At 36.7% G+C, this 23,538-nt stretch overlaps 1 protein-coding gene across 2 annotated transcripts; it reads right to left on the bottom strand.

The window, feature by feature from the left end:
- Positions 1-624: 624 nt before the first annotated feature.
- On the bottom strand, positions 625-16,413 carry LOC116250820 (calcium/calmodulin-regulated receptor-like kinase 2). 2 transcript variants are annotated; one of them, XM_031624764.2, is made up of 8 exons: positions 16,187-16,413; positions 14,242-14,614; positions 13,284-13,437; positions 12,093-12,219; positions 10,455-10,540; positions 10,268-10,339; positions 8,849-9,052; positions 625-1,530 (listed from the first exon to the last, which is right to left on the bottom strand). In XM_031624764.2, the coding sequence occupies exons 2-8, from the start codon at positions 14,547-14,549 to the stop codon at positions 1,207-1,209; spliced, it is 1,275 nt and encodes a 424-aa protein (XP_031480624.1). In that variant the 5' UTR covers positions 14,550-14,614; positions 16,187-16,413; the 3' UTR covers positions 625-1,206. The 2 variants fall into 2 exon arrangements, with proteins under 2 accessions (XP_031480624.1, XP_031480625.1); XM_031624765.2 differs by having other exon boundaries at positions 16,249-16,413.
- Between the last annotated feature and the right edge of the window lie 7,125 nt (positions 16,414-23,538).

Genomic DNA, 23,538 nt, shown 5'->3' with positions numbered 1-23,538 from the left:
AGACTCGTTTTGGAAAAGGGTTTTATCCAAAGTCGCTTTGGATAACAAAGATGCAAGAATAGGTAACGGTTACACATCAAGACCATGGGCAACATGTCATTCACCATTAAAAGATAATTGCAAGCAGTTTGATGCTTTCTTTTGGGGGTTTTCCTTTTACTTTCCCTTCTACTAACAATTAACTGCTGTTTGAAACTCAGGCGTGTTCTACTGTAGGCCCTCAACGTTGGCAAAAAACTCAGGTCGCTATCAATGGATTTCAATCACAAGCTAAACACTAGGTTTGAGTTCCACAAAGAAAACTTTGATTCACCCTTTCAGCATGAAGTCACACACTGTCAAAGGCAAAATCGAATTCCTACATACATTATATCCCTCTCAACATGATAGATTATTTTGATTCTGTCGTATTCTATTGCCTCCCGATGGCATGAGGAGACTTTGGGTTGAGTGGTGCCGCTGGAGGCTAAGTATACGGTCTTGTCCCTTTCTCCTTATTCCTCTCCCTCTCCCTCTTGATATTCACAGCTTCTTCGATCATCAAGCATCAAGTTTGAACCTTGAGTATCTTTGAAAACTTTCTTGGTTACTTTTGCCAGCAATGTTAAGAAAGAAGGGATGATATGACAAAAAAGAAATAACGGATATTCAATTATCAAGAATTCTTTACACATAATACTTACATTGGATATAACAGAGATGACCATATCTACATGAAACGCAAAAAAACATGAGGACAGCTTCCATATTCTGTTCTTGGGAAGTAAAGAAAAGGGCGAAAGAGGCATTGAGTAACCATATGTTATGACATCTGGTGTATGTTCAAAGTTTAGTTTGAATGAAAAATGACCTAGATGACCTGAAAAATGGTACGTGCTCAGAAGGTGCCCCAAATCTTTCCAAGTGGGAATCAAGACCTCGAAACTTTCTTGTGTTCATTGCCACAGCTGCATCGGTATGGCTATCATTACAAGTTCAGACCCAACAGATCTTCCCCAGCTTGATAGTCACCAAGAACGAAAACCAAAAATGGGCAATAAAAAAAGGGAAAGAGTACTAAATAACATTGAGGAAACTCAATTCAGTTGAACTTACACTCATCTCGAAAAGACAAGCTATCGACCTTGCATTTGTCTCTTGTTCCTGATCCCGCTCAATTGGCCTCGGTTTCTGAGGAAAGAATTGCTGGTGAAGTATAAAAGAAGACTACGTGTTGTTACTGTCTCGCACTTTTTCTTTCCCACTGGTGAGATTGCTCAACTGAATCTGCTGACTCTCGATTCTTTTTATAACATGAGAAAAGTCACCACGTGCAAGGGAAATGGATTCATTCTTAGAAAGGTGCCTTTGTTTTAGCATTGACAGAACTCGTGAAATATCAACAATAGAAGGGCGCTTTCTCGGTGATTTATGTATGCATTTCTGTGCAATACTGGCAAGAATCCTGACCTCGTTAAGATCACATTTTCCAACCAACTGCTTATCAAGTATCTCATCCCATCCTGCATTTCCATCATCAGTCATCGCTGCCTGAAAAATAGAATGACCAACTAGAAATGAGAAAACGGCATTCTATATATCTAAAGGTACACCAAGTCAGGGACCATACCGAGACAACCCAAAAGGTTCTAGTTGCAGCTATGTGATAAAATTTGAAGACACAAAATAAAATGGATTAACTAATGATTCAAAGATAAGATCAATGGTTATCTACAAAAATGATCCATGTTTACTTTTCAACAATTTGTAATGTCAGGTTTATCAGGAAAAAGAAAAAAACCTTTAAGTATAAAAACAACATACTACACATTATATTTCTATACATTATATACAAATGTAGGAACATATAAATAAACAAAGACACATACAGGCATTATGTAACCCAAACACTGCACTTACAGCATAAAAATAATAGTTTCTAATTTCTATCATTATGAATGTCTTCCCATAACCAACTCCATGGTCTTGAATATATTTTTCTGATCATATATAAATTTTGATGCTTCTATAATTCATCTACTTGTAATTTATTCAATCCCATAAGAGAACATGGAACAAGTACAATAACTTGATTCAATAAAGATGTCAAGTCAAGCAAAGTTCCGAAATATGAATCAAATTCCTATTAAAGATGTTAGAAGTAGTGATAGAAATCTAGCACCAATATTTGTAACCAGAAAACAGTACTCACGCAGGAAGATAGAGAGAGAGAGAGAGAGAGAGAGAGAGAAGAGAATGAAAACAAGAAGAAGCTGAGGAGAAGAAGTCGTAGCCAAAATGGTTTGCATGGCCTCTATTTATAATCTCATTTTCAGAATTCTAAGAGTCTCCAATCGTAGAATCCTAGGAGATTTCACAAGCTCCAAGGACATTAATTACATCATAGAAACCTAAGAGACTTCACATATTATAAGGATATTAACTACAACATAGAATCCTAGGAGACTCTTCACATGTTACAAGGACATTAAATATCTTAACACTTTCTACAAGGAGGTGAAATCCTAAGAGACTCCTCTTCAACGTGCTGGTGAATGATTTATATTTTAACACCCTCCCTCAACTTGTGCATGGTTTTGCACCATGTACAACTTGCCTTTTAGAAACCAGAATCGTTTCTTTGTTAATCCTCTTGTAAATAAGTTTGCAACTTGTTCATCTGTACGAACATAAATAGGCTGAATCTCCTTGTCTTCCACCTTTTGTTTAACAAAGTGTTGATCAATCTCAATGTGCTTTGTTCGACCATGTTGTATGGGATTAAAGGCAATGTTAATAGCGCTTTGATTATCGCACATTAACATTGACGTTTTAATCTTTTCTCCAATGTCTTCTAACAAATGTCTAACCCATGTAACTTCAGCAGTACCTGCAGCCATGCACCTGTATTAAGCTTCAGTGCTGGATCTTGCTACTGCCTTTTGCTTTCGACAACTCCAAGACACAAGATTACGTCCAATGAAAATACAAAAACCATAAATTGACTTTCTTTGATCGGGATCTCCAGCCCAATCTGCATCTGTGAATGTCATAAGTTGATTTCCAGTAGTTATATTTTCACTCTTACCATAAACTAAGCCATCTCCTGTTGTCCCTTTAAGATATCTTAATATTCTTTTGACAGCATCCATGTGAGTATCTCAAGGTGCATGCATAAATTGAGATACTTGATTCACAACATATATAATATCTAGTCTAGTAAATGTAAGATATTGAAGTGCCCCAACAATACTTCGATATTGCGTAGGATCTTCATATAACTCCCCATCCTGAGCACTTATTCTTTGATTTAGAACACTAGGAGTTCCAACAGACTTACAATCAGACATACCTGACTTTTTCAGCAGATCCAACGTTGTATTTCTGTTGTGTCAATGTGAGGCGATTATTTTGCCTATCAATCTCCACTCCAAGAAAGAATCGTAAATCACCAAGCTCTTTCATTTTGAAGTTTTGTATCATCAAAACTTTAGCTTCTTCTATGTGTTTTTCTGAATTGCCTGTGATAACAATATCATCAACATATATAAGAAGTAAAGTAAATATGTTTTCCTTTCGATAAATGAAAAGAGAGTGATCTAGAGGACATCTCCGAAAACCACATTCTTGAATCTTGCAAGAGAAACTGTCAAACCACGAATGTGAGGCCTGTTTAAGTCCATAAATGGATTTTCTTAGTTTGCAAACCCATGCATGAGAGTCTCCTTTCGTGTATCCTGGAGGTTGTTCTATATATACTGCCTCCCTTAAATCACCATGAAGAAAAGCATTCTTCACGTCAATTTGATGTAGTCTCCATCCATATTCAACTGCCAATGATATAATCACGCGAATTGTTCTTATTTTGATCACAGGGCTGAATGTCTCATCATAATCTTCTCCATATTGTTGTGTAAACCCTTTTGCTACTAATCTTGCTTTGTGTCTTTCTATGCTGCCGTCATGTTTGTATTTAATTTTGTATACCCATTTGGAGCCCACTACGTTCTTTTCGTGTGGCCTCGGAACGATCTCCCATGTTTCACATTCATGCAAGGCATCCATTTCTTCTTTTATAGCATTTCACCAATGATGTGATTTTGATGCTTGATCAAATGAAGTAGGTTCTTCCTCCTTGCCAACTTTTGCCATGAATAACTGAAAATCAAGTGATAAAGAATCATAGCTAACCCACCTGTGAATGGGATGACGAATGCGTTGGGATCTTCTAAGGTGAGGCATGTTGTCTTCTTCACTGTGAGCATCTCTGTCCCTTAGTCGTCGACTATAGATAAGACCCGAATACCGATGTGCATCGTTGCTCTGTTCTTCATTATTGCTTTCGTGATGACTTGATGACTGTGTTGGATCTTCTTGATTTTCACTTTGAGCCATATCCGACGGTTGTATTGCTCTCTCTGGATCTTCATTTTGAGGCACATCATTTTCTATAATAGGATCTGCATTGAATAACTGTGTACTGGTCCAGGGATCATAAGATTCAATGGTCATAGGCATTTCCTTTGTATCATCAAAACTATGTTCATCAAAAATGACATTTCTTGAAGTTTTGATACGTTTAGTTATTGGATCATAGCATCTAAAACCTTTATATTCATCAACATATCCAACGAATCTACATTGAATAGCTTTGTCTTGAAACTTGTTCCTCAAGGCAGCATCAACGTGAACATAGCATACACAACAAAAAACCTTCAAGTTCTTGTAATCAGGTTGTTTGCATAAGAGTGTAAAACAATGTTATCTGTATCGTACGATACGGACGCGTATCGTACGATACGTATCGTATAGGTCAAGAAAACCTATACGATACGCTGTTTAAAGACGATACGCGTCTGTATCGTACACGTATCGCACGATACGTGCGATACGGGGGCCGTATCGTACGATACGGGCGATACACCCCCGTATCGTACGATACGGGTTAAAACACAAAATTTTTTATTTTTTAAAGTTTAAACACTCCTCCCTCTCTCTCTTCTTGTATTTAAAGACTCCAAGAGACGTAGGAGGGAGAGATTTTGCACATTTTCATCAAAAATAACCAAGGATTCATCGATTTGGAAAATATTATCGTTAAATCATGAAAGATGATAAGTTGATAACTATATGTTTTGAACTTATAAAATTGTGATGTAATATAAGTCCTAAAACTCAAAGTCCTAAGACTCTAAGTCTTAAGATTCTATAAAATTTTCAAGTTTAAAATTGTGATGGATGCTTATTATGTTATTTTGAATATCTAATTTCTAATTTTTGAATGCGTTGTTGACACACATGAATGTTCCTTATGTATGATGATCTTTTTTATATTTGAATATATTTTTCTTGATTTCTGATTTTTTGTTTATTTTTTCAGATTTTTAATAATTTTTCTCTATTTTTTCTGATTTTTAAATATTTTTTAAAATTAAAAAATTAATTTTACGATACGCTACGCTACGTTTACGATACGTTACGATACAGCGTATAGGTCAGCGCGACCGATACGCGATACGCTACGCCTTTTATAACATTGGTGTAAAATATGATGATTTAGACATCAAGAGTGTCATAGGCAAACAATTTATTATGTATACAGCAGTATGGAAGGCTTCAGTCCACAAGGAAATGGGCACATTAGTATCATGCATCATGCTCATGGCGCTTTCAACTATATGTTGATGTTTTCGTCAACTACACCATTTTGTTGTGGTGTGTAAGGGCATGAGATTTGTCTAGTTATCCCTTTTTCACGTAGAAATTCAATAATATCAAGCGAGGAATATTCTCCTCCTCATCACATTGAAAATGTACTACATTGGATGAAAATTTGGTTTGAATCATGGCATAGAAGTTTCGAAATATGTGGGGTGCTTCTGATTTGTGTTTCATGAAGTAAATCCAGGTGAAACGTGAGTAAGAGTTAATGAATAAGACATAATATCTTGACCTAGACATGAATCAATAGGGGCTGGCCCCCATACATCAGAAAAAATAGTTTCAAAAGGTTTGGAAGCTCTTTGATTTATATTATGGAAAGGTAAAACATGACTCTTACAAAGTCCACAACTTGAACATTTTTTGACACTTGAAGTAAGAGGTAAGCTTGATCTTGGAATGAGACTATCTGTGACAAGTTTTTCAATGAAATGTCGACCAAGTGTCCTAGCCGACTATGCCACAGATCAGACTCCAAAAATTGGTTATGGCCCCTTACTTTTGATTGAAAATGGCAAGAACTTGGCACTGATGATGCATTATGAGAAAGAGAAAATGTCTTCAATCTTATATCAAAAGTGGATGAATCCTTGGGTAGACATTCCTTGAGGACGTACATATTCCCTTGACGCTCCCCTCTAACGAACATTTTCTTCGTTTGGAGGTCCTTGACATAGACAGAAGAAGGTGTGAATTCAAAAGAAGAGCTTGTATCATCAATGAGTTTAGAAATGGATATGATGTTCTTTTTGATATTGGAAGCAAGAACAACATTAGACAGTGATAGAGATGAGGATGACAATGGAATATGTGCATTTCTAATATGTGTAATGGGATGAGATTTTCCTCACCTGTTATAATGCAACTTCCACCATAATGAGGGGATAAGTTAGTCAATTTACCTGCATTTCCTGTCACATGGGTAGCTGCACCTGAATCCAAGAACCATTCTCCCTGCTCATTTTGCTTTATAGTCATCTGTGAGAATGCGGTCATCAATAGCTGTTGCATATCTTCAGCGGTGGATTTAGAACTTTGTCCTCCTTGTTTATAATCATGTCTTACCCCTTTGTTTTTATTTTGAGGATTAAACCAGCACTGTGCCTTCATGTGCCCTTGTTGCACTGAAAACAAATTGGTATTTTTCTTGAAGTATCTAAAGGAGACATACCTTGGTTATGTGGTGTTGGTAGAATGCCACGACCACCATGGTTGGAGTTCCCATGGCTCTTACCAAACTTTACATTCATAGCCAACACATTTTGGGAGTTCCCTTGATCAGTCCTTTCAATGACTCTTTTCATATTCATTTCGTGTTGGAGAAGTTTACCTTGTAGTTCATTGAAGGAAGGCAGAACAAGAAGGACCTCGAGAGCTATAATAAAATCATGCCCAAGTCCATTCAAGGTTTGCTGCACATTTTCCTTATCAGAAATGTTATTCCCTGAGGCAGCAAGTTGGTCTGCGACGGCCTTAATACGCCCCAAATAATTCATGATAGATGTTGAACCTTTGCTCAAATTCTGAAATTCTTTCTTTAAGTACATAATTCGAGCTTCTGACATTTGGGAAAAGGTATCAACAAGGGTTTCCCATAATTCTTCTGCAGTACAATCATCAGAAATTGAAAGTAATACTTGTTGAGATAAAGTGGACAAAATATACGCAACCAGACTTTGGTCACGTCTCATCCACACAACATGTTCAGGGTTGTTGTCTTCATGAACAACAATAACTTCTCCTGCCTCATTTTTTATTTCCTGCAAAACGGATATTGGTGGAGCCTTTGGCATGATTTGCCTTTTCCAGATCAGATAATTCTCATGGTTGAGTTTTTCGGTAATAAGGTGAGGAAGAAAACTTGAGGACATGCCAGAATGCGAAAGGTTTTCCATGACAGCAGAAAGGAAGGGTATATATAGAAGATGAGAGGGAAAGAAGACACGATATAACAAGATGTGTCCTTAGGTAAGCAAGAAGAAAAAGGAACAAGAATTACGCAAGAGAAAAGTAAATTCAGGATAGAGACAAGATGAGAAAAGAGTTCTAACCAGATCAGACCTGTTTGGGCATTTCGTTTGGTAGAGATAACGTAACCTGGCGCTCTAATACCATGATAGAAATCTAGCACCAATATCTGTAACCAGAAAACAGTACTCACACAGGAAGAGAGAAAGAGAGAGAGAGAGAGAGAGAGAGAGGGAGAGAGAGAGAGAATGAAAACAAGAAGAAGCTGAGGAGAAGAAGCCGTAGCCAAAATGGTTTGCACGACCTCTATTCATAATCCTATTTCCAGAATTCTAAGAGTCTCCAATCGTAGAATCCTAGGAGATTTCACAAGTTCCAAGGAGATTAATCCTAAGAGACTTCACATATTACAAGGATATTAACTACAACATAGAATCCTAGGAGACTCTTCACATGTTACAAGGACATTAAATATCTTAACACTTTCTACAAGGAGGTGGAATCCTAAGAGACTCCTCTTCAACGTGCTGGTGAATGATTTATATTTTAACAAGTAGCACCATATAAAATATCAAAAAAATGTAAAATTTTCAAAACTTGAAGAAAAAAAAATCATCTGAAAACATAAAAAGTCACAAAAGGTTCATAGGACAAAAAAAAAATCTCAAATAGAGTTTTTGGTTCCTGTTCCCAGAACATGTCGAACAGGAATGCCTAGTTATCCCTTCCTGTGTATTCTAGGCACTTACTCTGGCCAACGGTTCCTCACAGTAACATGGAGCTTATTGTTCTTTCTTCCACCAGAATGGCCAAACACCTAATTCCCATTCAACAGAATGCACAGCACTCACAGGCTGCCACTTGCAAACATGGACCCGACCTTAGCACGAAATGGTGTTTTGTGCAACACCACATTCTGCAGTATCAAACACTCTCTAAGGGCCAAAAGTTAAGTAATTAATTAATTAAATAGGTAGAGATTTCTCCACAATCTGATGGAGACTGGTATTCAATTCTTTGTTCTATGGGAAATGAGCAGGAAAAAAACTTCAAGAAGGGCAAAATCTGCTGCAACACATTATGTCAAGGTCTATAGACGCAAGCTTGAAGCTGCATTTTCCAATTCTTTGCAACCATAGAAGACTTGACTAAAGTACCATCATGAAGGGAAGACACTCACGAGATTAATGTAGTCCATCAGACCTTGCTGTGGGTTAATTGCTGTAATAAGCTCAAAAAGAATAACACCAAAACTGTATATGTCGCTTTTCTTTGTAAACTTGTTTGTTGACATGTATTCTGGGTCCATATAACCATACGTTCCCTTCAATCCAGAGAGACGAGGATTAAAAGCCTCTTCTTTCGACAATCCAAAATCAGCCACCTGAAGTAAATAACACTTATCAGAGGAAAAAATGCAGAAGCAGATTCTAGAAAGATATTAGAAACAAAACTGAACTTTATGCAGAAGCAAAAGCATAATTCAAAATAATGATAAGGAAGACCAGTAAAGTTGCTACAAGCCTACAATCTCTTTTCCAACTTCATTTTTCTCACATGTTAGAATGTCAACTTGAACTTGAATGTTTTACATTAACTTGTTATCCACATCTATGTCCTCAAATGCAACACAACTAGGAGCAATCTACTGATGGATCATGGGATGAAGAGTTTGACAGAAACCTGAGTCTTGATGCTTCAGTGCAGCAGGCAGAAAATGAGATATCAATACATGCACACAAGAGAAAATAGCAAGCGAATGCTTCATCTCAACATCATAGCAAAGTACATTACCCTTTCGTGATTTCATTAGTCTCGGGCAGTTTCCCCGATATTTTCAGCAAAAAACCAATCTGAGGTCCTAAGTTCTTTTAAATCTCAACAACTTCAAAAATATTGAGATCTATTTAACATCATTATATGTATGGTTTAGTAAAAAATGCCAAATGCTCCGTTGGGTGAATGCTAACAAGGTGAACCCACATGGAGACCTCGCTTTTCAAGTTAAAGTTATTGGGCTTCTAAATCCTAGAATCAACATTTATTGGATATAAGGCTAAAATTCTGGCATTCTATCATTTTCATTACAGTGATGATTAAAACCTTCTGATTATGAAGTGTTTTTTCTATCAATGGCAGCACAACTTATAGGTATTATTTTATTAACAATTTTTTTAACAATTTGATTTATCATTTATTCGTAACATGTTTTACAAGTAGATATTATCCCAAAAATTTTACAAAGAAAAACTTGAAGATCCTGCAAGATATTTTATTGCCAAGAAACTCCTGAGAACAGTATCCTGTAATTATGATCCTAAGGTATACCTTCAGTTTTTTCTTGCATAAGATACATGTGGTGACTTGAGGGGTTCGCATTTGTGTTTAGTTCATGACAGCTTATAGCTGGCATCTATAAGTATTACTACCTACATCCCAGGTTGGTTTGACAGACAATTTGCTTAGCAGCTCTATCAGCTTCTTTCCTGCACCTTCTTTTATGATCAAAACAATAATAAGCTGATTTGGAGCATAATATTTGGAGAATCAGTAACCTCCATTTAACATTTTGAGACCTCAACAGCTGCTATCTTCTCACCTTTGCTCTCATAGACTGATCCAAGAGTATGTTAGCAGACTTCAAATCTCGGTGAACGACAGGAGGTACAGCCTAAATCAGACATATTTTTGGTTAAAATTTAATATTCATTTAAAACTGATGCTTAAACCAAGACAACTCTTCTTTTTCTTATCCTGCATAAATAAAGAAAACAATGATTAGTTACCCCTTCATGAAGATACTCAATTCCATGAGAAACATCCAGAGCTATCTGAAGCCTGTCATCCCAGCCCAAATTGCATGGACCTTCATCTGTATACCCAGTAAATGCTATACATTAGTTTTGAAAGAAAATAAACCAAAACAAATTTTGTGCACTTCAACATAGAAAAAATTATTTAACCGAAGTAACTTCAACTAGTTCAAGGGGTGCACAGTTTTCACATTAGCATGTTCTCATTATGTAACCAGCTTCCATGAGATATATGCCTAGAGATATGGCTTATTGGTATGAATTATGACCAATGTATATATAGGTAGTACATAGTTATTAATATGTATAATAGATATTGGTAGTGATGCTTTTTTTTTTTTTGTATTTTTGTTTTCCATTAGTTCAGTTCTGATTCACACTTTTAATGAGCGCACAAAGCATATAAGTATAGATTGATAGTACGTCGGAGATGTGTAGTTAAAGAACATTATGGATTTTCATTATGTCTCATCAGAGTATCAATTGGGTGAGTTCGTTACCAAGATGCAATGCTAAATTCAAGTTGCTGCTGTTTCATTACGTTCACATCACATGTAAAGTACTGCTTCACATATAGACTGACTTCCTTACTGATAACAAGAAGCTAACCTACCAATACCAATGAACCCATGAACATTTCAAAAATTTAGATGATCTTGCAAAATGGGAAAGTGAGTGTAAAAAGTACAGATATATTCATGGAATTCAATACTAAAGTGAATATGTAAAGAAAATCTAATATAAATTGACATAGAGAATGTCATTGCGAGTGGCGCCTGTGCTTAAGCATTGGATTCCTACTTCATCCCATTTCCTGCTTCTTAATGAGGAACGCCAGGTAAAGAACCATTTATGAAAGGTACTTCAATGTTCCGGATAAGATAGCATGTAACAAGACATGAAACACTAATTTTCTAAGTTAATCAACACAAGTTAAGCAAGAGCCTAAGTATTCAAGAGTATAAACATGGCCAAGGTGGCTCTTCCACAGTTCCACCATATGACTAAAAATTGCTCTACATGCATTCAGTACACACACACACACAGTCACACACACACACACACATAGAAAGAAAGAGAGAGATTGAACAGTGTGCAAAAAGTATTTTTGTCCCTGTGTTCCGTGCCCAAAAATCTTCGGATTAAGTGATCAAATGACCAAAATAATTTGGTAAATGTGATTTACATAGTTTATTTAACAAAAAAGAACCTTTGAGCCACATTATTTCAAGTAATGAAAAGAAAGAGCAAAAGCATAAAAGATCAACTGCTCACAATGCATGAAAACATAACGGGCACAAAAAAACATGATCCATAGCATCAATTAATCTATACCATTACAACAAGAAAAACATTTTCTTTAGCGGCACATGAGTCGCACTAAAATTTGGAGACACCCTTCAGTTTTTCTATATATGAAATTGATCAAAGATCAACAAGAAAAGTAATTGCCCTTTAGCATGGGCACATGAGTTCACACCAAGACTTGGGGACTTCATAGTTCATTCAGTTTTTCTCTATATACAAAGAAAATTCTGAGCAGATTTAGATAATCTGCTAGGAGTATGCACAGTCAGCAGGCAATCCAGAATAGGTGTGTAAAAAGCTCACCATATAGGCAGCTTGCCAGGCTCCCATTGGACATAAACTCATAAATCAACATGTGTTGACCCTTTTCGACGCAATAGCCAACCAAATTGACAAGGTTCCTGTGATGTAGCCTACTTAGCAAAACAACCTAATATAGAAGACAGTTATATCAAATTAATTAATATGAACAGAACCAACATAAAGCATAAAACTACAGCCATATAACAGGGGTAATTCCCTCGGAAGATTACTGCACAGAAAAATCCAAGATTGAGAATTCTTGTAGGACTAGGACTATAACAAATATGACAGACTACTTTAAGACTTTCAGATTGTCGAAGAATAATAGCTTAATATAATCACCAATATTGTTTACCTCAATCGTGCAAACAAACTCTAAAACTACATGCAAATATTAACTAAATCACCAAATAAAATTTTTAAATAACCACCCCTTAAGTGCATCCATTAGTATCATTAAATATCAAAACGCCTTAGAAAATATCTAAAATAAGTAAAATTATGATTTCTAGAAGACTAACAAGAATTTCAAGGAGTGCCAACTAAATAGAAACTCTATAGTGCAGAGACATACAAATAGAGCCATATACAGAACCCAAAAAATTGAAAGGACAAATCATGAAACAGTGATTCCTCTGATAGTTGATGCCCAAATTCCAATCATTTTTACAGTACATTAATAAACCAGGTCATTTAACAAGGAGTCTAAAGAATAACCAATTAACCAGCAAGTAGCATAAAAATTTTCTTAAATTGCTAAGAAGATAAGCTCTGGTACTCTTTCACAGGGACAAAAAGGGAAGTAACATCAATCCAGAAATATAGGTGCCAAACAAGGCACTGTATCTTACACCAGAATAGCACCTAAAGGTTTCACTATAACCCTCTTCATCTAGAATGTTTCTGAGCAGTGATTAAGCAATTTGATGTACTCAAATACAACTGGAGAACATTAAAAAAGAAAAGAGGGTCTTTAAACTACTAATACACACCAACTATCCAGCCTAGCAGGACATAGGACGATTAGAAACGAATATTCAGAAGTCCTAAGGTCTTTGTCGTGAATACTTTAGATGAATGCATGCAGCAGGTTATTCTGCTCACTTAAGCAAGACAGTAACTAGTGTTGGATGATTTACATGCTACAAAACAAGTTCCATTTTTTGTTTGTTCAGGTTTTATTTGGTCAACCTCTGTATGGAATTCCTTCTCGCCTTGCCTTGAGTTTGAAGCCAGCACCTTTACAGCAACCACTTGACCTGTAGACATAACAGCTTTATACACTGGGCCAAAAGAACCCTGCCCAAGAATGGTTGTGAAATTCTGTGTTGCCTTCTGTATATCCCTAAGGAGGAAAGTTTGATATTCAGATTAACATGGAAACATCAGTTAATGCAAAAACATTAAATGTGAAGGATTCCGTGAATCCAAATGAACAGGGTGAAAAACTGTAGTGGATCCAGAAGTATAAGAGAAAAGTTAACAATTTTACATAGTACATAATCCTCAAAATAAAATTTCATGTCTACATTATTCAGGACAACGTTAACGAGATGAGCTCCTTGAGATACCTAGAGCAACAAAATGGTGAAACCAGTGAGGTGGCAAAGTTGCAGATGGACAAAAAGTGCAACCATGTAGCGGAACCCACTATAGTTTGATGGATTGAATCCAAGCTAAACCAAAGACCCATCTGGATGGTTAATTATGTGAGTAGGTCAAGCAACATTGTAAAAAATAGGTACCACACACAATAGCAGAGATGGAACCTGACAAGTTAAATACCCAAAAATGTATACTAATTGATCTAACTTTTAGCAATGAACACCTCAAAAACAATCATTTCAATGTTGAAATCACCTGATTCAAACTCGATTCCTACCAAATAAGCCATGTAGATAAGCTTTGTTAATTTCGTTTATGAAAGATTCCAAAAACAACAAAACAAGGAATTTTCGTTAAGTTTGTATTTTTATTGTTATCATGTATACATGTTTGCATGCACATATGCGTGTGTATAAAGAACACATAAAGATCATGCATCTATTCAGCTGATCCTATGCCTACAGAGAATATGCAGGATAAATACAGCTTTTGTTGGACCCATCAAGAGTATGGTGCATATGAATCAAGAAAAAGGAAGATTTACTTGTAAGGGTAACTTGGTATGCCAGAGCCTGAAAATAGCAGCTTTTTATCATGGTTTCCTTGCCAAGGCCAGTGGCTGTGCATTGCTTTACTCGGTAATTCAAAAGAAGACTCAGCAATTGAGGATACTAGACTTGAATCAATTCCATTAGCATGAACAGGAAGAGAAGCCCCACTTTCACTGGTCTGATGTCCAAGCTGAGAACGTTTTCTATACAGCCTTATAATGATGAATGCACAAATTGCAGCTAAAAGTCCAATGGCCAGACCAACACAGAGACCAACGATCAGATTAAATTGATTCGCCATTCCTCAATATGTTTTGTCGATACAGAGAGGAACACATCTTGCAATTCCCTTGCATGTCACAGTCACTGTATGTTAAAGAGTAGCAATTAAATAGATGATTACATAAACTGCAAAAAACCAAAGGAATACAAGTACATAGCAATATTATACATATTCTGGTATATATATACACACACACACACACAGATTTTTATCAGCAAAGTTGTTTCTTTTTGGGAAAATCTTGAGAAAAACTTGGAAATTTTTAAAAATAAAAAGATTAGGTATAAATGAAATAAATGAGAAACTAATAGGAAAACATAAATAAAACTATATAACAGGGATAATAGGAATGTTTCAATTAATAAAAATAATGAAAATAATTGATTTTAAGTTTATGTTTGAATCCATGATAATATCACTTCTAAAAAATAGAAAAATGAAAAAATTGCGACAATATCGTGATAAATATTTTTTCCTGATTTTTTAAAAATATCGTGATGTTTACCCCTTTTTTTCGTTTTTATTATTTTTGACGTTATATCATACAAAGATGAGAAAATAGTTAGTTACTTAAAAGAAAAATAACTACTTTATCAGATAAATTTGCCACAGGACTAATCACACGCTTCCCTTGTAAGAAAATGAAAACTTATCTCATATTCAAACTCATTAAACCTATTTCAGGTTGAAAGTGACATTGCTATGTTTAAGTGTTCGCTAGATAATAAAGGAGTAGTAGAAAACTGTCTTGAACATATATAACTTATTCTGAATCTGTTTGGAAACAACTCAGAGCACCGCTATCATGTCTTTATAAGGAAGTTTGCTTATGCATGTCTTACACGGAAGCAGACAAACTAGAATCAGAAACCATATGCATAGCAAAAAAAGGGTAAACAAAACTTGAAGCACTTCTGAATGCTCCACATTGAGGATAAAATGGAATAGGTGGTGCTACAATAATAATCAGATAACTGGTGCTACAATACCATCGTGAGTTAACCAAAGGACCTTGGATTCCCTAATTTAGAACATTAGGGAAGTGAGAGAGGCAAGTACGACGGAGAACTGTTAAGATAGTGACATGTCGAGTCAAAGGAAAATACTAAAAAAAGCAACCAAGCAAAACTTCCAAAAAATGAAGCACAGATATGAGAAATGATTACCAAGGCCAATCTAAAGTGCTTGACATAGCTAATCGACATTCCCACGATCCAGAATAAGGTTCATGTTAAAGAACCAGGATTACAGGTTCCGTTTCTCAGTTCCCCAAATAGGATTCCTACTTTAAGTAGTTCCGGTGTGTATGAGAAGAGCATACACAAAAATTCACAAACGAACCCGCAAACTCCATGCACTAGCGATAAAGCCAATTGGACACCACAAACACTATCATACAAAAGATCCAATAAAAGAAAAATCAATCCGCAAACATAACCTCCTTATCTCTGCTTGGACCATAGAAAATCATTGATCAACTTTCGCATCATTCACTGTTGTTCAAGTCGTGGAGCTAAATTCCCATAAAGTTTTCGAACATCTCAACGGGATACAGTAAGAATTCTACATAAATTAATAAGCAGAAACAACAAAGAAAAAGACGACTGCAAAGACAAATCAGAAGAAGAAGAACATGAAGAAGAAGCGGAACTCACAGCGATGAAGTAAGCCACTCGGGAATTCCAGAAAGCAACCATAATTGAAGAGAAATTCGTACCTCCAGCATCTGAGCGCGGGGCCATTCCTCGCTTCCCTCCCTCTTTCACTTGATCCCTAGGGAAGCCAGAGAATTCAACGGAGAGAGAGAGAGAGAGAGCAAGTTCAACTGCGAGGGCGACTTGACTTTTCCAGAGGGAGAGAGTCCACCTGAGGCTACTGTTCGGTTCCTTCCCCCTCACGAGGACAGTCTGACTAGGCGAGAGTTAAACCGTACGCCGAAATGCAGGTCCAGATCCAAATCTCGCCGAAATGCAAGTCCAAATCTAAATCTAAACCCAAATCCAGATCTAAATAAGGGGATCTAGTTACAGCATTTGTATGCAAAGTGTGGGAACAGAACGCCTCAAGAAGTGTAGTGCAATTGAGTGGTTCAAAAGGTTTCAGGTTCAAATCTCATTATTGCTATCACACTAAGATGTGGTTTCTTCCAAGTAAATAAACATTGAAAAAAATCTGAAAACGGCCTTCAGAGCAGAAATATAAAATAAAACAGCAGGCACAAACAAATCTTTGAGGCACCAAGCTTTCCAAATCACAATGCCAATACGTAGGTTCCAACAACACTTTAGTTCTTTCCTACAAAACCTCTTTCTGATCCACCAGTGAAAAACTGAATAAAAGTCATTCAAACCCCCGTAAACCAAGAAAGGATATGCTTCCAAGTTCTCAATGAAAAAGAACGTGTAGACAATATATGCTCTTATGATTCAACATCATACTGACAGAACATATCTAGTTGCCAAATCAATCCCTTTCCTTATAGCTTTGCAATAAGTAAGGAGCGTGCCGAAATTAGCAACACATGAGAAGCAACGAGTTCTCGAGAGAAACTTAGAATTCCACACATATTTCCTCCTTGGAATAATAATACCCTTAATCCTGATCATGTTTCAAATTTGAACCCGAAATTGAACTTGACAGTTAGAATCTTTCCAAACTACGCTTGAGATTCCTGTATGTCGCTCCCAATAGATAAAGAAATGCCACCACACTCCATAAATTCTCTTTTATCATGCCATCTAGAAGAAACACCATCATATTGATTTCACCGACGAAGATAACTTATTAACCCCACACTCCCCATAAACCTCATCCATCATTCTTTTAGAAAACATTCATGAATTGGGAAACAAAATTAAGTTTTCCAAACCATGTCATGTTTGTAATTTGTGGATAGGGTTTCCTGGGAAAGAGATTATGTGGTTGATGGCATTAGACACATTGAGATTCAAAGCCTTGGAATTTAAGAGTTGTTTTGAAATTATTTAAAAATCTGTTGGCCATGGAAATAATTTCTGAAAGGATTTTGCACTTTTTTGTAAATTTTTGCAAATTTCTGGAGTAGACAGAAATTGTTTACAGGAATAAAATTTGTCCAAAATTTTTTTTCATGTTTGTTTTGTCTTACTCTCTTCTCTCGATCCTTTAAAGGCTTGTGTGGTAGCGTCGGAAAAGTCATCATCGGTTATCACCGGCCGTCGGTCGGTTATCACCGGCCGTCCGCTGTGGTCTCTCTCTCCAGCAAAAGAAGCTTTGAGTTTTGAAGGTTTCAAAGAGCTCAATGTAGTGGACAGAAAGAGGATTTCTGAACGCTCTTTCAAAGCTTAGGCCGATACTACCTGCCGGCATCCTCTTGAGACGAAGCTTAGGCCGATACTACCTGCCGGCATCCTCTTGAGACGATGATCCACGTCTCAATGGTTATATTTTTTACCTATATAGATTTTAGAACGAAATAAATGCTTTGAATTTTAGGTGTTTGTAGCGACGTGCGATAAGTATAACAATCATTTCAAGCAAATTCTTGTCTGGGGCCAAATGTAGCATGATCCTTGAATCCTATGATTGTGTTTTGTTAAATAATATGTGATATAATTTGTTTATTGCCATGTGTACGTGATTGAATGATTATGAAAATGATTCAAACACACGTTCTTTTTCACGTCATTTTTTATGCCATTGGAAAAAACAATGTTGCTGAAGCAGGCCCAACGCTCAATGCTGTTGTATCTAGTATCGCTTTTTAAAAATTTTTTCACCTAAAAATATTGAGGTGCCTGAGCAGCACCTGCACCATCAAGCTATAATTTTTGTCCTTGTTTTGGACTTCAACAGGCAAAAAATTCATCTTGTTTGGGTGGAAAGGGATGATTTCAAAAAATTTGAATCTTCATTGCTGCTCTACAATGCATTTCGCTTATAGCAAACACACTTCATGAAATCATGCTAGAAATTTTCTTCCAGCTCTTACAAATATCTTCCAAAATGGAGAAGTATTTCCTGGAACCTTACCATCCCAAACACTCAAACTTTTGAAATATTTCAAGCTTTCTCACACACACTCCACTCTCAGCAAATCGCACCGACAAGGGCGTCCACGAAAAAAGATGGTGATTGATGATGGCAAGCTGATGCGACCGACCGCCTAGTCTAGTCGCTTCCAAAGGGATCGCACCGTGGGGTCCTCCGCTTGCCTGGCTGCTTGCGAACGTTGCTGAAATCCTTGGGTGTGTTAGAGAAGGTCCGCCGGGTTTTGGCTGAAGCTGGTCTTGCCCGGCCTTGGGTCTTAGAAGTATGGAAGCCATCGTCCACGATGCGTGAGTCTGATCCGGTCGCCGGAGCCCTTGTGGGTGGTTGGCGACGACTTGGAGACCGTCCACAAGCCACACGAGGAAGGGGAGAGGACTGTCTCACTAAATAAGCTCATTTCTTTTCTATGTCTTGGACAATTTCTACCCCTTTTATAGCTTAAACCTTTCCTGAACACGTGGGCACATTGCATTTTATTCCATAAACCATAGTTTCAAGATTCTTATTTCTTGAACAATTTCTGGGTGAGTACTTTAACTTTATTGGAACCAACTCTATTTCAGTTCAGCTTATTATCAACAAATTGATCGGCAGTTTGAAGTGGTGACTGCACCATTTAAACATTTTTTTGCTGTTTTTGTAGCCATCGTTCACAAAAATAGACAAAATTCCTAGCCTAGTGTGAATAGTCATATAATACAAGTTTCCACTCTACTATACGCATGATCTCCTTTGACGCTGTATACGGTTATCTACCACCAAGTCATATAAGCTATGAAGACAAAATATTAAAAGAGAGAGATGAGACTTGAGCCTTATAAAACAAATTTTGATCATGGCTCAAAATAAAATGAGATGAATACATAAAAGAATAAAAAAGAAACAAATTTTAAGGTAGGTGATTAAGTGCCCCTCAAAGACTTATGTATGGATAAAAGACCATCTTTGCCTAGCCTTACTATCTAGATTTCATGGACCTTTAGCGTCTTAGAGGTAATAGGAAAGCCAACCAATAGGTTGGGTTACCTGCACAGTCCCAAGCCACCAAGACGGCAAGCAATAAGCCATCAGCCTCATAATTATACAACATAAAAAACTACTAGAGATAGAAGACATCAAACCGTAGCATCCACAGTATAAACTTTTGAGGACATCATATCAACCATCAAAAAACACCATGAGATGTGTGTGTGTGTATATATGTATATGGTAGTCTGTTTTTTTACTCCAGTGACAATCCTAGAACAACATTATCGTTACAATTCAACTGTATATGGTCTCATACTAATGGAGACAACCTTTAGATCATGCAAGAACATGATCTAGAGCAACTAATCACTACTATAACATGATCTATATTGATTAGATCCCTGAACTCCCATAGGTCACTGCCCCTTAGGGCACAATGCTTTATTAGGTCAGAATAAGGAAGATGAAGAGGAAGGGAGGAGGAAGATGAGAAGAAGAGAAGCAGCCTTGTCGACATCAGGAAGACTTAGATTCAAGAAGGATCAGCTTTGATACCATGTTGAACACGGTTGAGAGAGAGAGAAATCTGTTTTACATTAACCCTAAACTCACGGTTAAAGAGATTACGGTAGAACAGTCGAACACTAAAACAGAAAATATTAAAGAAGGACTAAACAAAAAATCATAGATTAAAAAATACAACAGATAAAATCACAAGAAGAGTGACAAGTCTTCATTATCTCTAAGCTGTCCGAGTAGCAGCAGTAGCATATGACAGTATTCGTACAAGAGGAAAGTTAGAAGAAAACAAAAAGAATGGACAAAACCCTAGTCAAAGACAGACTTATTACAATAAAAGACCAATCTGCCCCTTCTTAATAAAAGTTCTAACAACAGAAACCTGACGACATATTACAACAAAGCATGCACGAATAACCTTTGTCCAGTAAAAGAGAATGAAGGGACCCATATGTTTTAGCACTCCCCCTCAAACTTAGCATGATTAGGGGATATTATTCCAACTTTGGCAATAAACATTCTAAACTTGGATGGATGGCAGTAAACTTTATGTGAAGTCAAGAGACATCAATCCTTTTTCATATGTCTTCATTGTGAAATGACACTCAATTTCTATATGTTTTCTCCTTCCATGAAATTTTGCATTTTTGACAATATGGATTACACTTGTGGTACATTAGTAATATTAACCACATAAGGTGGTAAGAAGGAGATGTTAATGATGTTATGTTTCGCTATCTTAGACCTTGATTCAGGCTCTCTCACTGCTGACGTACTATTGCTTGAGCTTTGCTTTGATGTTGTCCTCTTACCGTTTAGAGGTTGGATTAATTACTTCACAATTAGAAAATATAAGAACAACATTGCTAAACATATTTAATAAATAAGCTCCATTAGTTTGACTTCTGTTTAAGGTTATAGGGTACGTGTTTATGAACGCCCCAAACTTCTTACATTAAAAATGACCATTTTACCCTTGACTTACTTATTTTAGGACGGTTTTCAAACTAATTTCTGACTAGTTTGGTTTGTGACCCTAGAACAGTGTCAGATTATCTTATTTTACCCAAAAGCATTAAACATTAAGGAGATACATCCCTCTTCTTTTTTATGGGTCTCTTTTGTGGTATTAGGATGAATATTACTCAATTTAGCACTTTTCCACTAGTCTGAAAGAAAAATGGCTAGTAAATAGTATCAAATATTAGTTGGACATTTGGTAATTGCTAAAGCATATTCACATGATTTCACTGCATTTTTAAAAATTGATGGCCAGGGTTAAGAAAATTCAGCCAGAATTCTTTCATCTGAATGACACAGCTTTGAGTATCTGCCTGATCTTGTGTTACTTTCGTGGCAGATTTAGTATAAACCTTTGTTATAGCCACTGACCTGGGACAGCCCCATTCATATCCTACTCTCGTAACTTTCTTGTCGCCGGCTTTTCCTCGCCCGCCCAACCACGTAACTTGTCCATTTTGGGTTGTTCTTCAATTCTGCAAACATAGGAAATTGGTCCAAGATTTTCAATCCATTTGGAAGTACTATTTCCCTCTAGATCAATGAACTGATTTTCTCTAAAACCAGGAAGATAGAATGAATCAGATTCAATTTAGATGAGTTGGGATTTTCTAGCTTTCTAGTGCAGATGGTATCGCTTTGTCTCCAAAATAGAAAATAGTGCCTAAAAATTTATATATTCGTGAGACCATCTATTACTGTTCTTAATGACCTATCATGCTTTGTTGAATTCGTACTTGACCACAAATTAACTATCATAATTGCAAGCTTCCTAGTTGACTCATTCATTTCTGTCAGCATCAGTTTCTGTAAAATGTAGAGCTTAGTGTGGCTCATCTTGCAGTTGACGGCTGTGCATGTTCAAGTGAGGATATTAGCATCAACAGCAACCTAGACTATAGAAGCATACTTTTCAGAACGTCATTGATAACCTTCACATATCTGTCCTTGGGTACCAGAATGAAAGTTGCAATGATGTAAAAGTATATGCATGACAGGCACTTGGAACTAATAGAGGCGTGCTTTATATAATTTTTTTTCTCCAATTTTGTTGTCTCTTAAGTACATCGTTTCTCCATCTCTTATACTATCTCTGGCTGGTTTTTTTATCAGGTTGCCATGAGTAACGATGCAGTTAAAATAAATAAATTTGCCTTTGGAAGCTGTACAACCAATTTGTCTCTAGACTTTGTGTGCTTGCGGTTCTGCAACATAGAGAACTTTCAACAGTATGTCTCTGCGCCACTAGCCATCTTTTTCCATGTGCCTTCTGCTAAACGGTTGTTGTGTTTGTCATGCATACAAAAGTTTTGTTTCTGTTTGTTGCGCTTGCACATATGTTTCATCTTTCTGAAAAGGAATTCATCAATAATGGCACCACATAGTTATTTTATAGATTATGATTTAAACACCTCCTCCAGGGAACGCTTATTGTTAGAAACTGCTCAAGACCGTCAATCCAAGATCACTGAGATAGGCAACAGCATCAACGATGATCATGAACAAGGCAACCAATCATGAAAAAGGCAACCAGTCTGGCCAGTCCTCTAACGTCTCAATTAAAGGCACAAGAGACAATTAGAATTAAAGAGGTTCCCAAATATGAAGGCACTCAAAATGTCAAGAAAATAAATGTAATTGAAGCATAAACGCCTTATACGTTATTGTAAAAGCCTTATACACATGCGCTGGGTGTGTATGCGAGAGAATGAAGAGGACGTAGGTCTCTGAACCGAACCTCTAAAAATATTTTCTCTATTTTGGTTATTTCCTTCATTGTAACACTAGTCTAGGAGATGGTTATTTGTTAATCGACTCAATTTGCTTTCGTTAGTTCGCTTTCAGTTGATGCCCTGCTGGTAATTAAAAGTGAAATATTTGCATGACTGGAAAGAAGCTTACGTCCTGACCATTGACCCACTTTGGGCAAAAATGAGCTTCAGAGCTGCTTCCATGGCAACTCAGTGGCCTTCCTCGGCAAAATAAACATCACGATATCGAGGCCATCTCCTTCACTTGAAGTCATCTTGCTCATGATTCCAATGATAGCCAATCAGGAGTTGTCTCGAGTCAATCTTCCAAACGACAGAGAACCCTTTCTAAGAGATTCAATTTTGTAAATAAGTTTTCATCTGTACATGTGATATATTCTTTCCTTTGAAATTCTTTAGATTAAAAGAGAAGAGGGCGTTACTACAGCAAGGATGCATCGGAACAATGAAATTGCAGAGTAAGAACGCGAAAGGCCTAATGGTTCAACTGATAATGGTCTTGGTTTGTACTAAGGACAGACAACAACACGATGAACCCGCTAATCTACCCGAAACCGCGACCTGGCAGCTTGAACAATTGCCCATACGAATATGCAACATTCGAACCATGACAGGAAACATCAAGCACCTACAAACTGAAGAAGATATGGCTTTCACTGTAAAGAATACAAAAAAGGATATAAATCATTGTTAAAAAC

This window comes from Nymphaea colorata, chromosome 3, assembly GCF_008831285.2.
Source record: "Nymphaea colorata isolate Beijing-Zhang1983 chromosome 3, ASM883128v2, whole genome shotgun sequence".
NCBI classification, from domain to species: Eukaryota; Viridiplantae; Streptophyta; class Magnoliopsida; order Nymphaeales; family Nymphaeaceae; genus Nymphaea; species Nymphaea colorata.
This window is presented reverse-complemented; position numbering and strand designations above follow the sequence as displayed.

What these genes read in the sequence shown, in the direction of transcription:
- LOC116250820 (XM_031624764.2), bottom strand. Translation starts at nt 14,549, where the DNA reads ATGGCGAATCAATTTAATCTGATCGTTGGTCTCTGTGTTGGTCTGGCC. An exon ending in AGAAGGAATTCCATACAGAG is followed by an intron (nt 12,220 to 13,283) that starts GTTGACCAAATA and finishes CTTCTATATTAG; the next exon opens with GTTGTTTTGCTAAGTAGGCT. An exon ending in TTGAGTATCTTCATGAAGGG is followed by an intron (nt 10,340 to 10,454) that starts GTAACTAATCAT and finishes TGTCTGATTTAG; the next exon opens with GCTGTACCTCCTGTCGTTCA.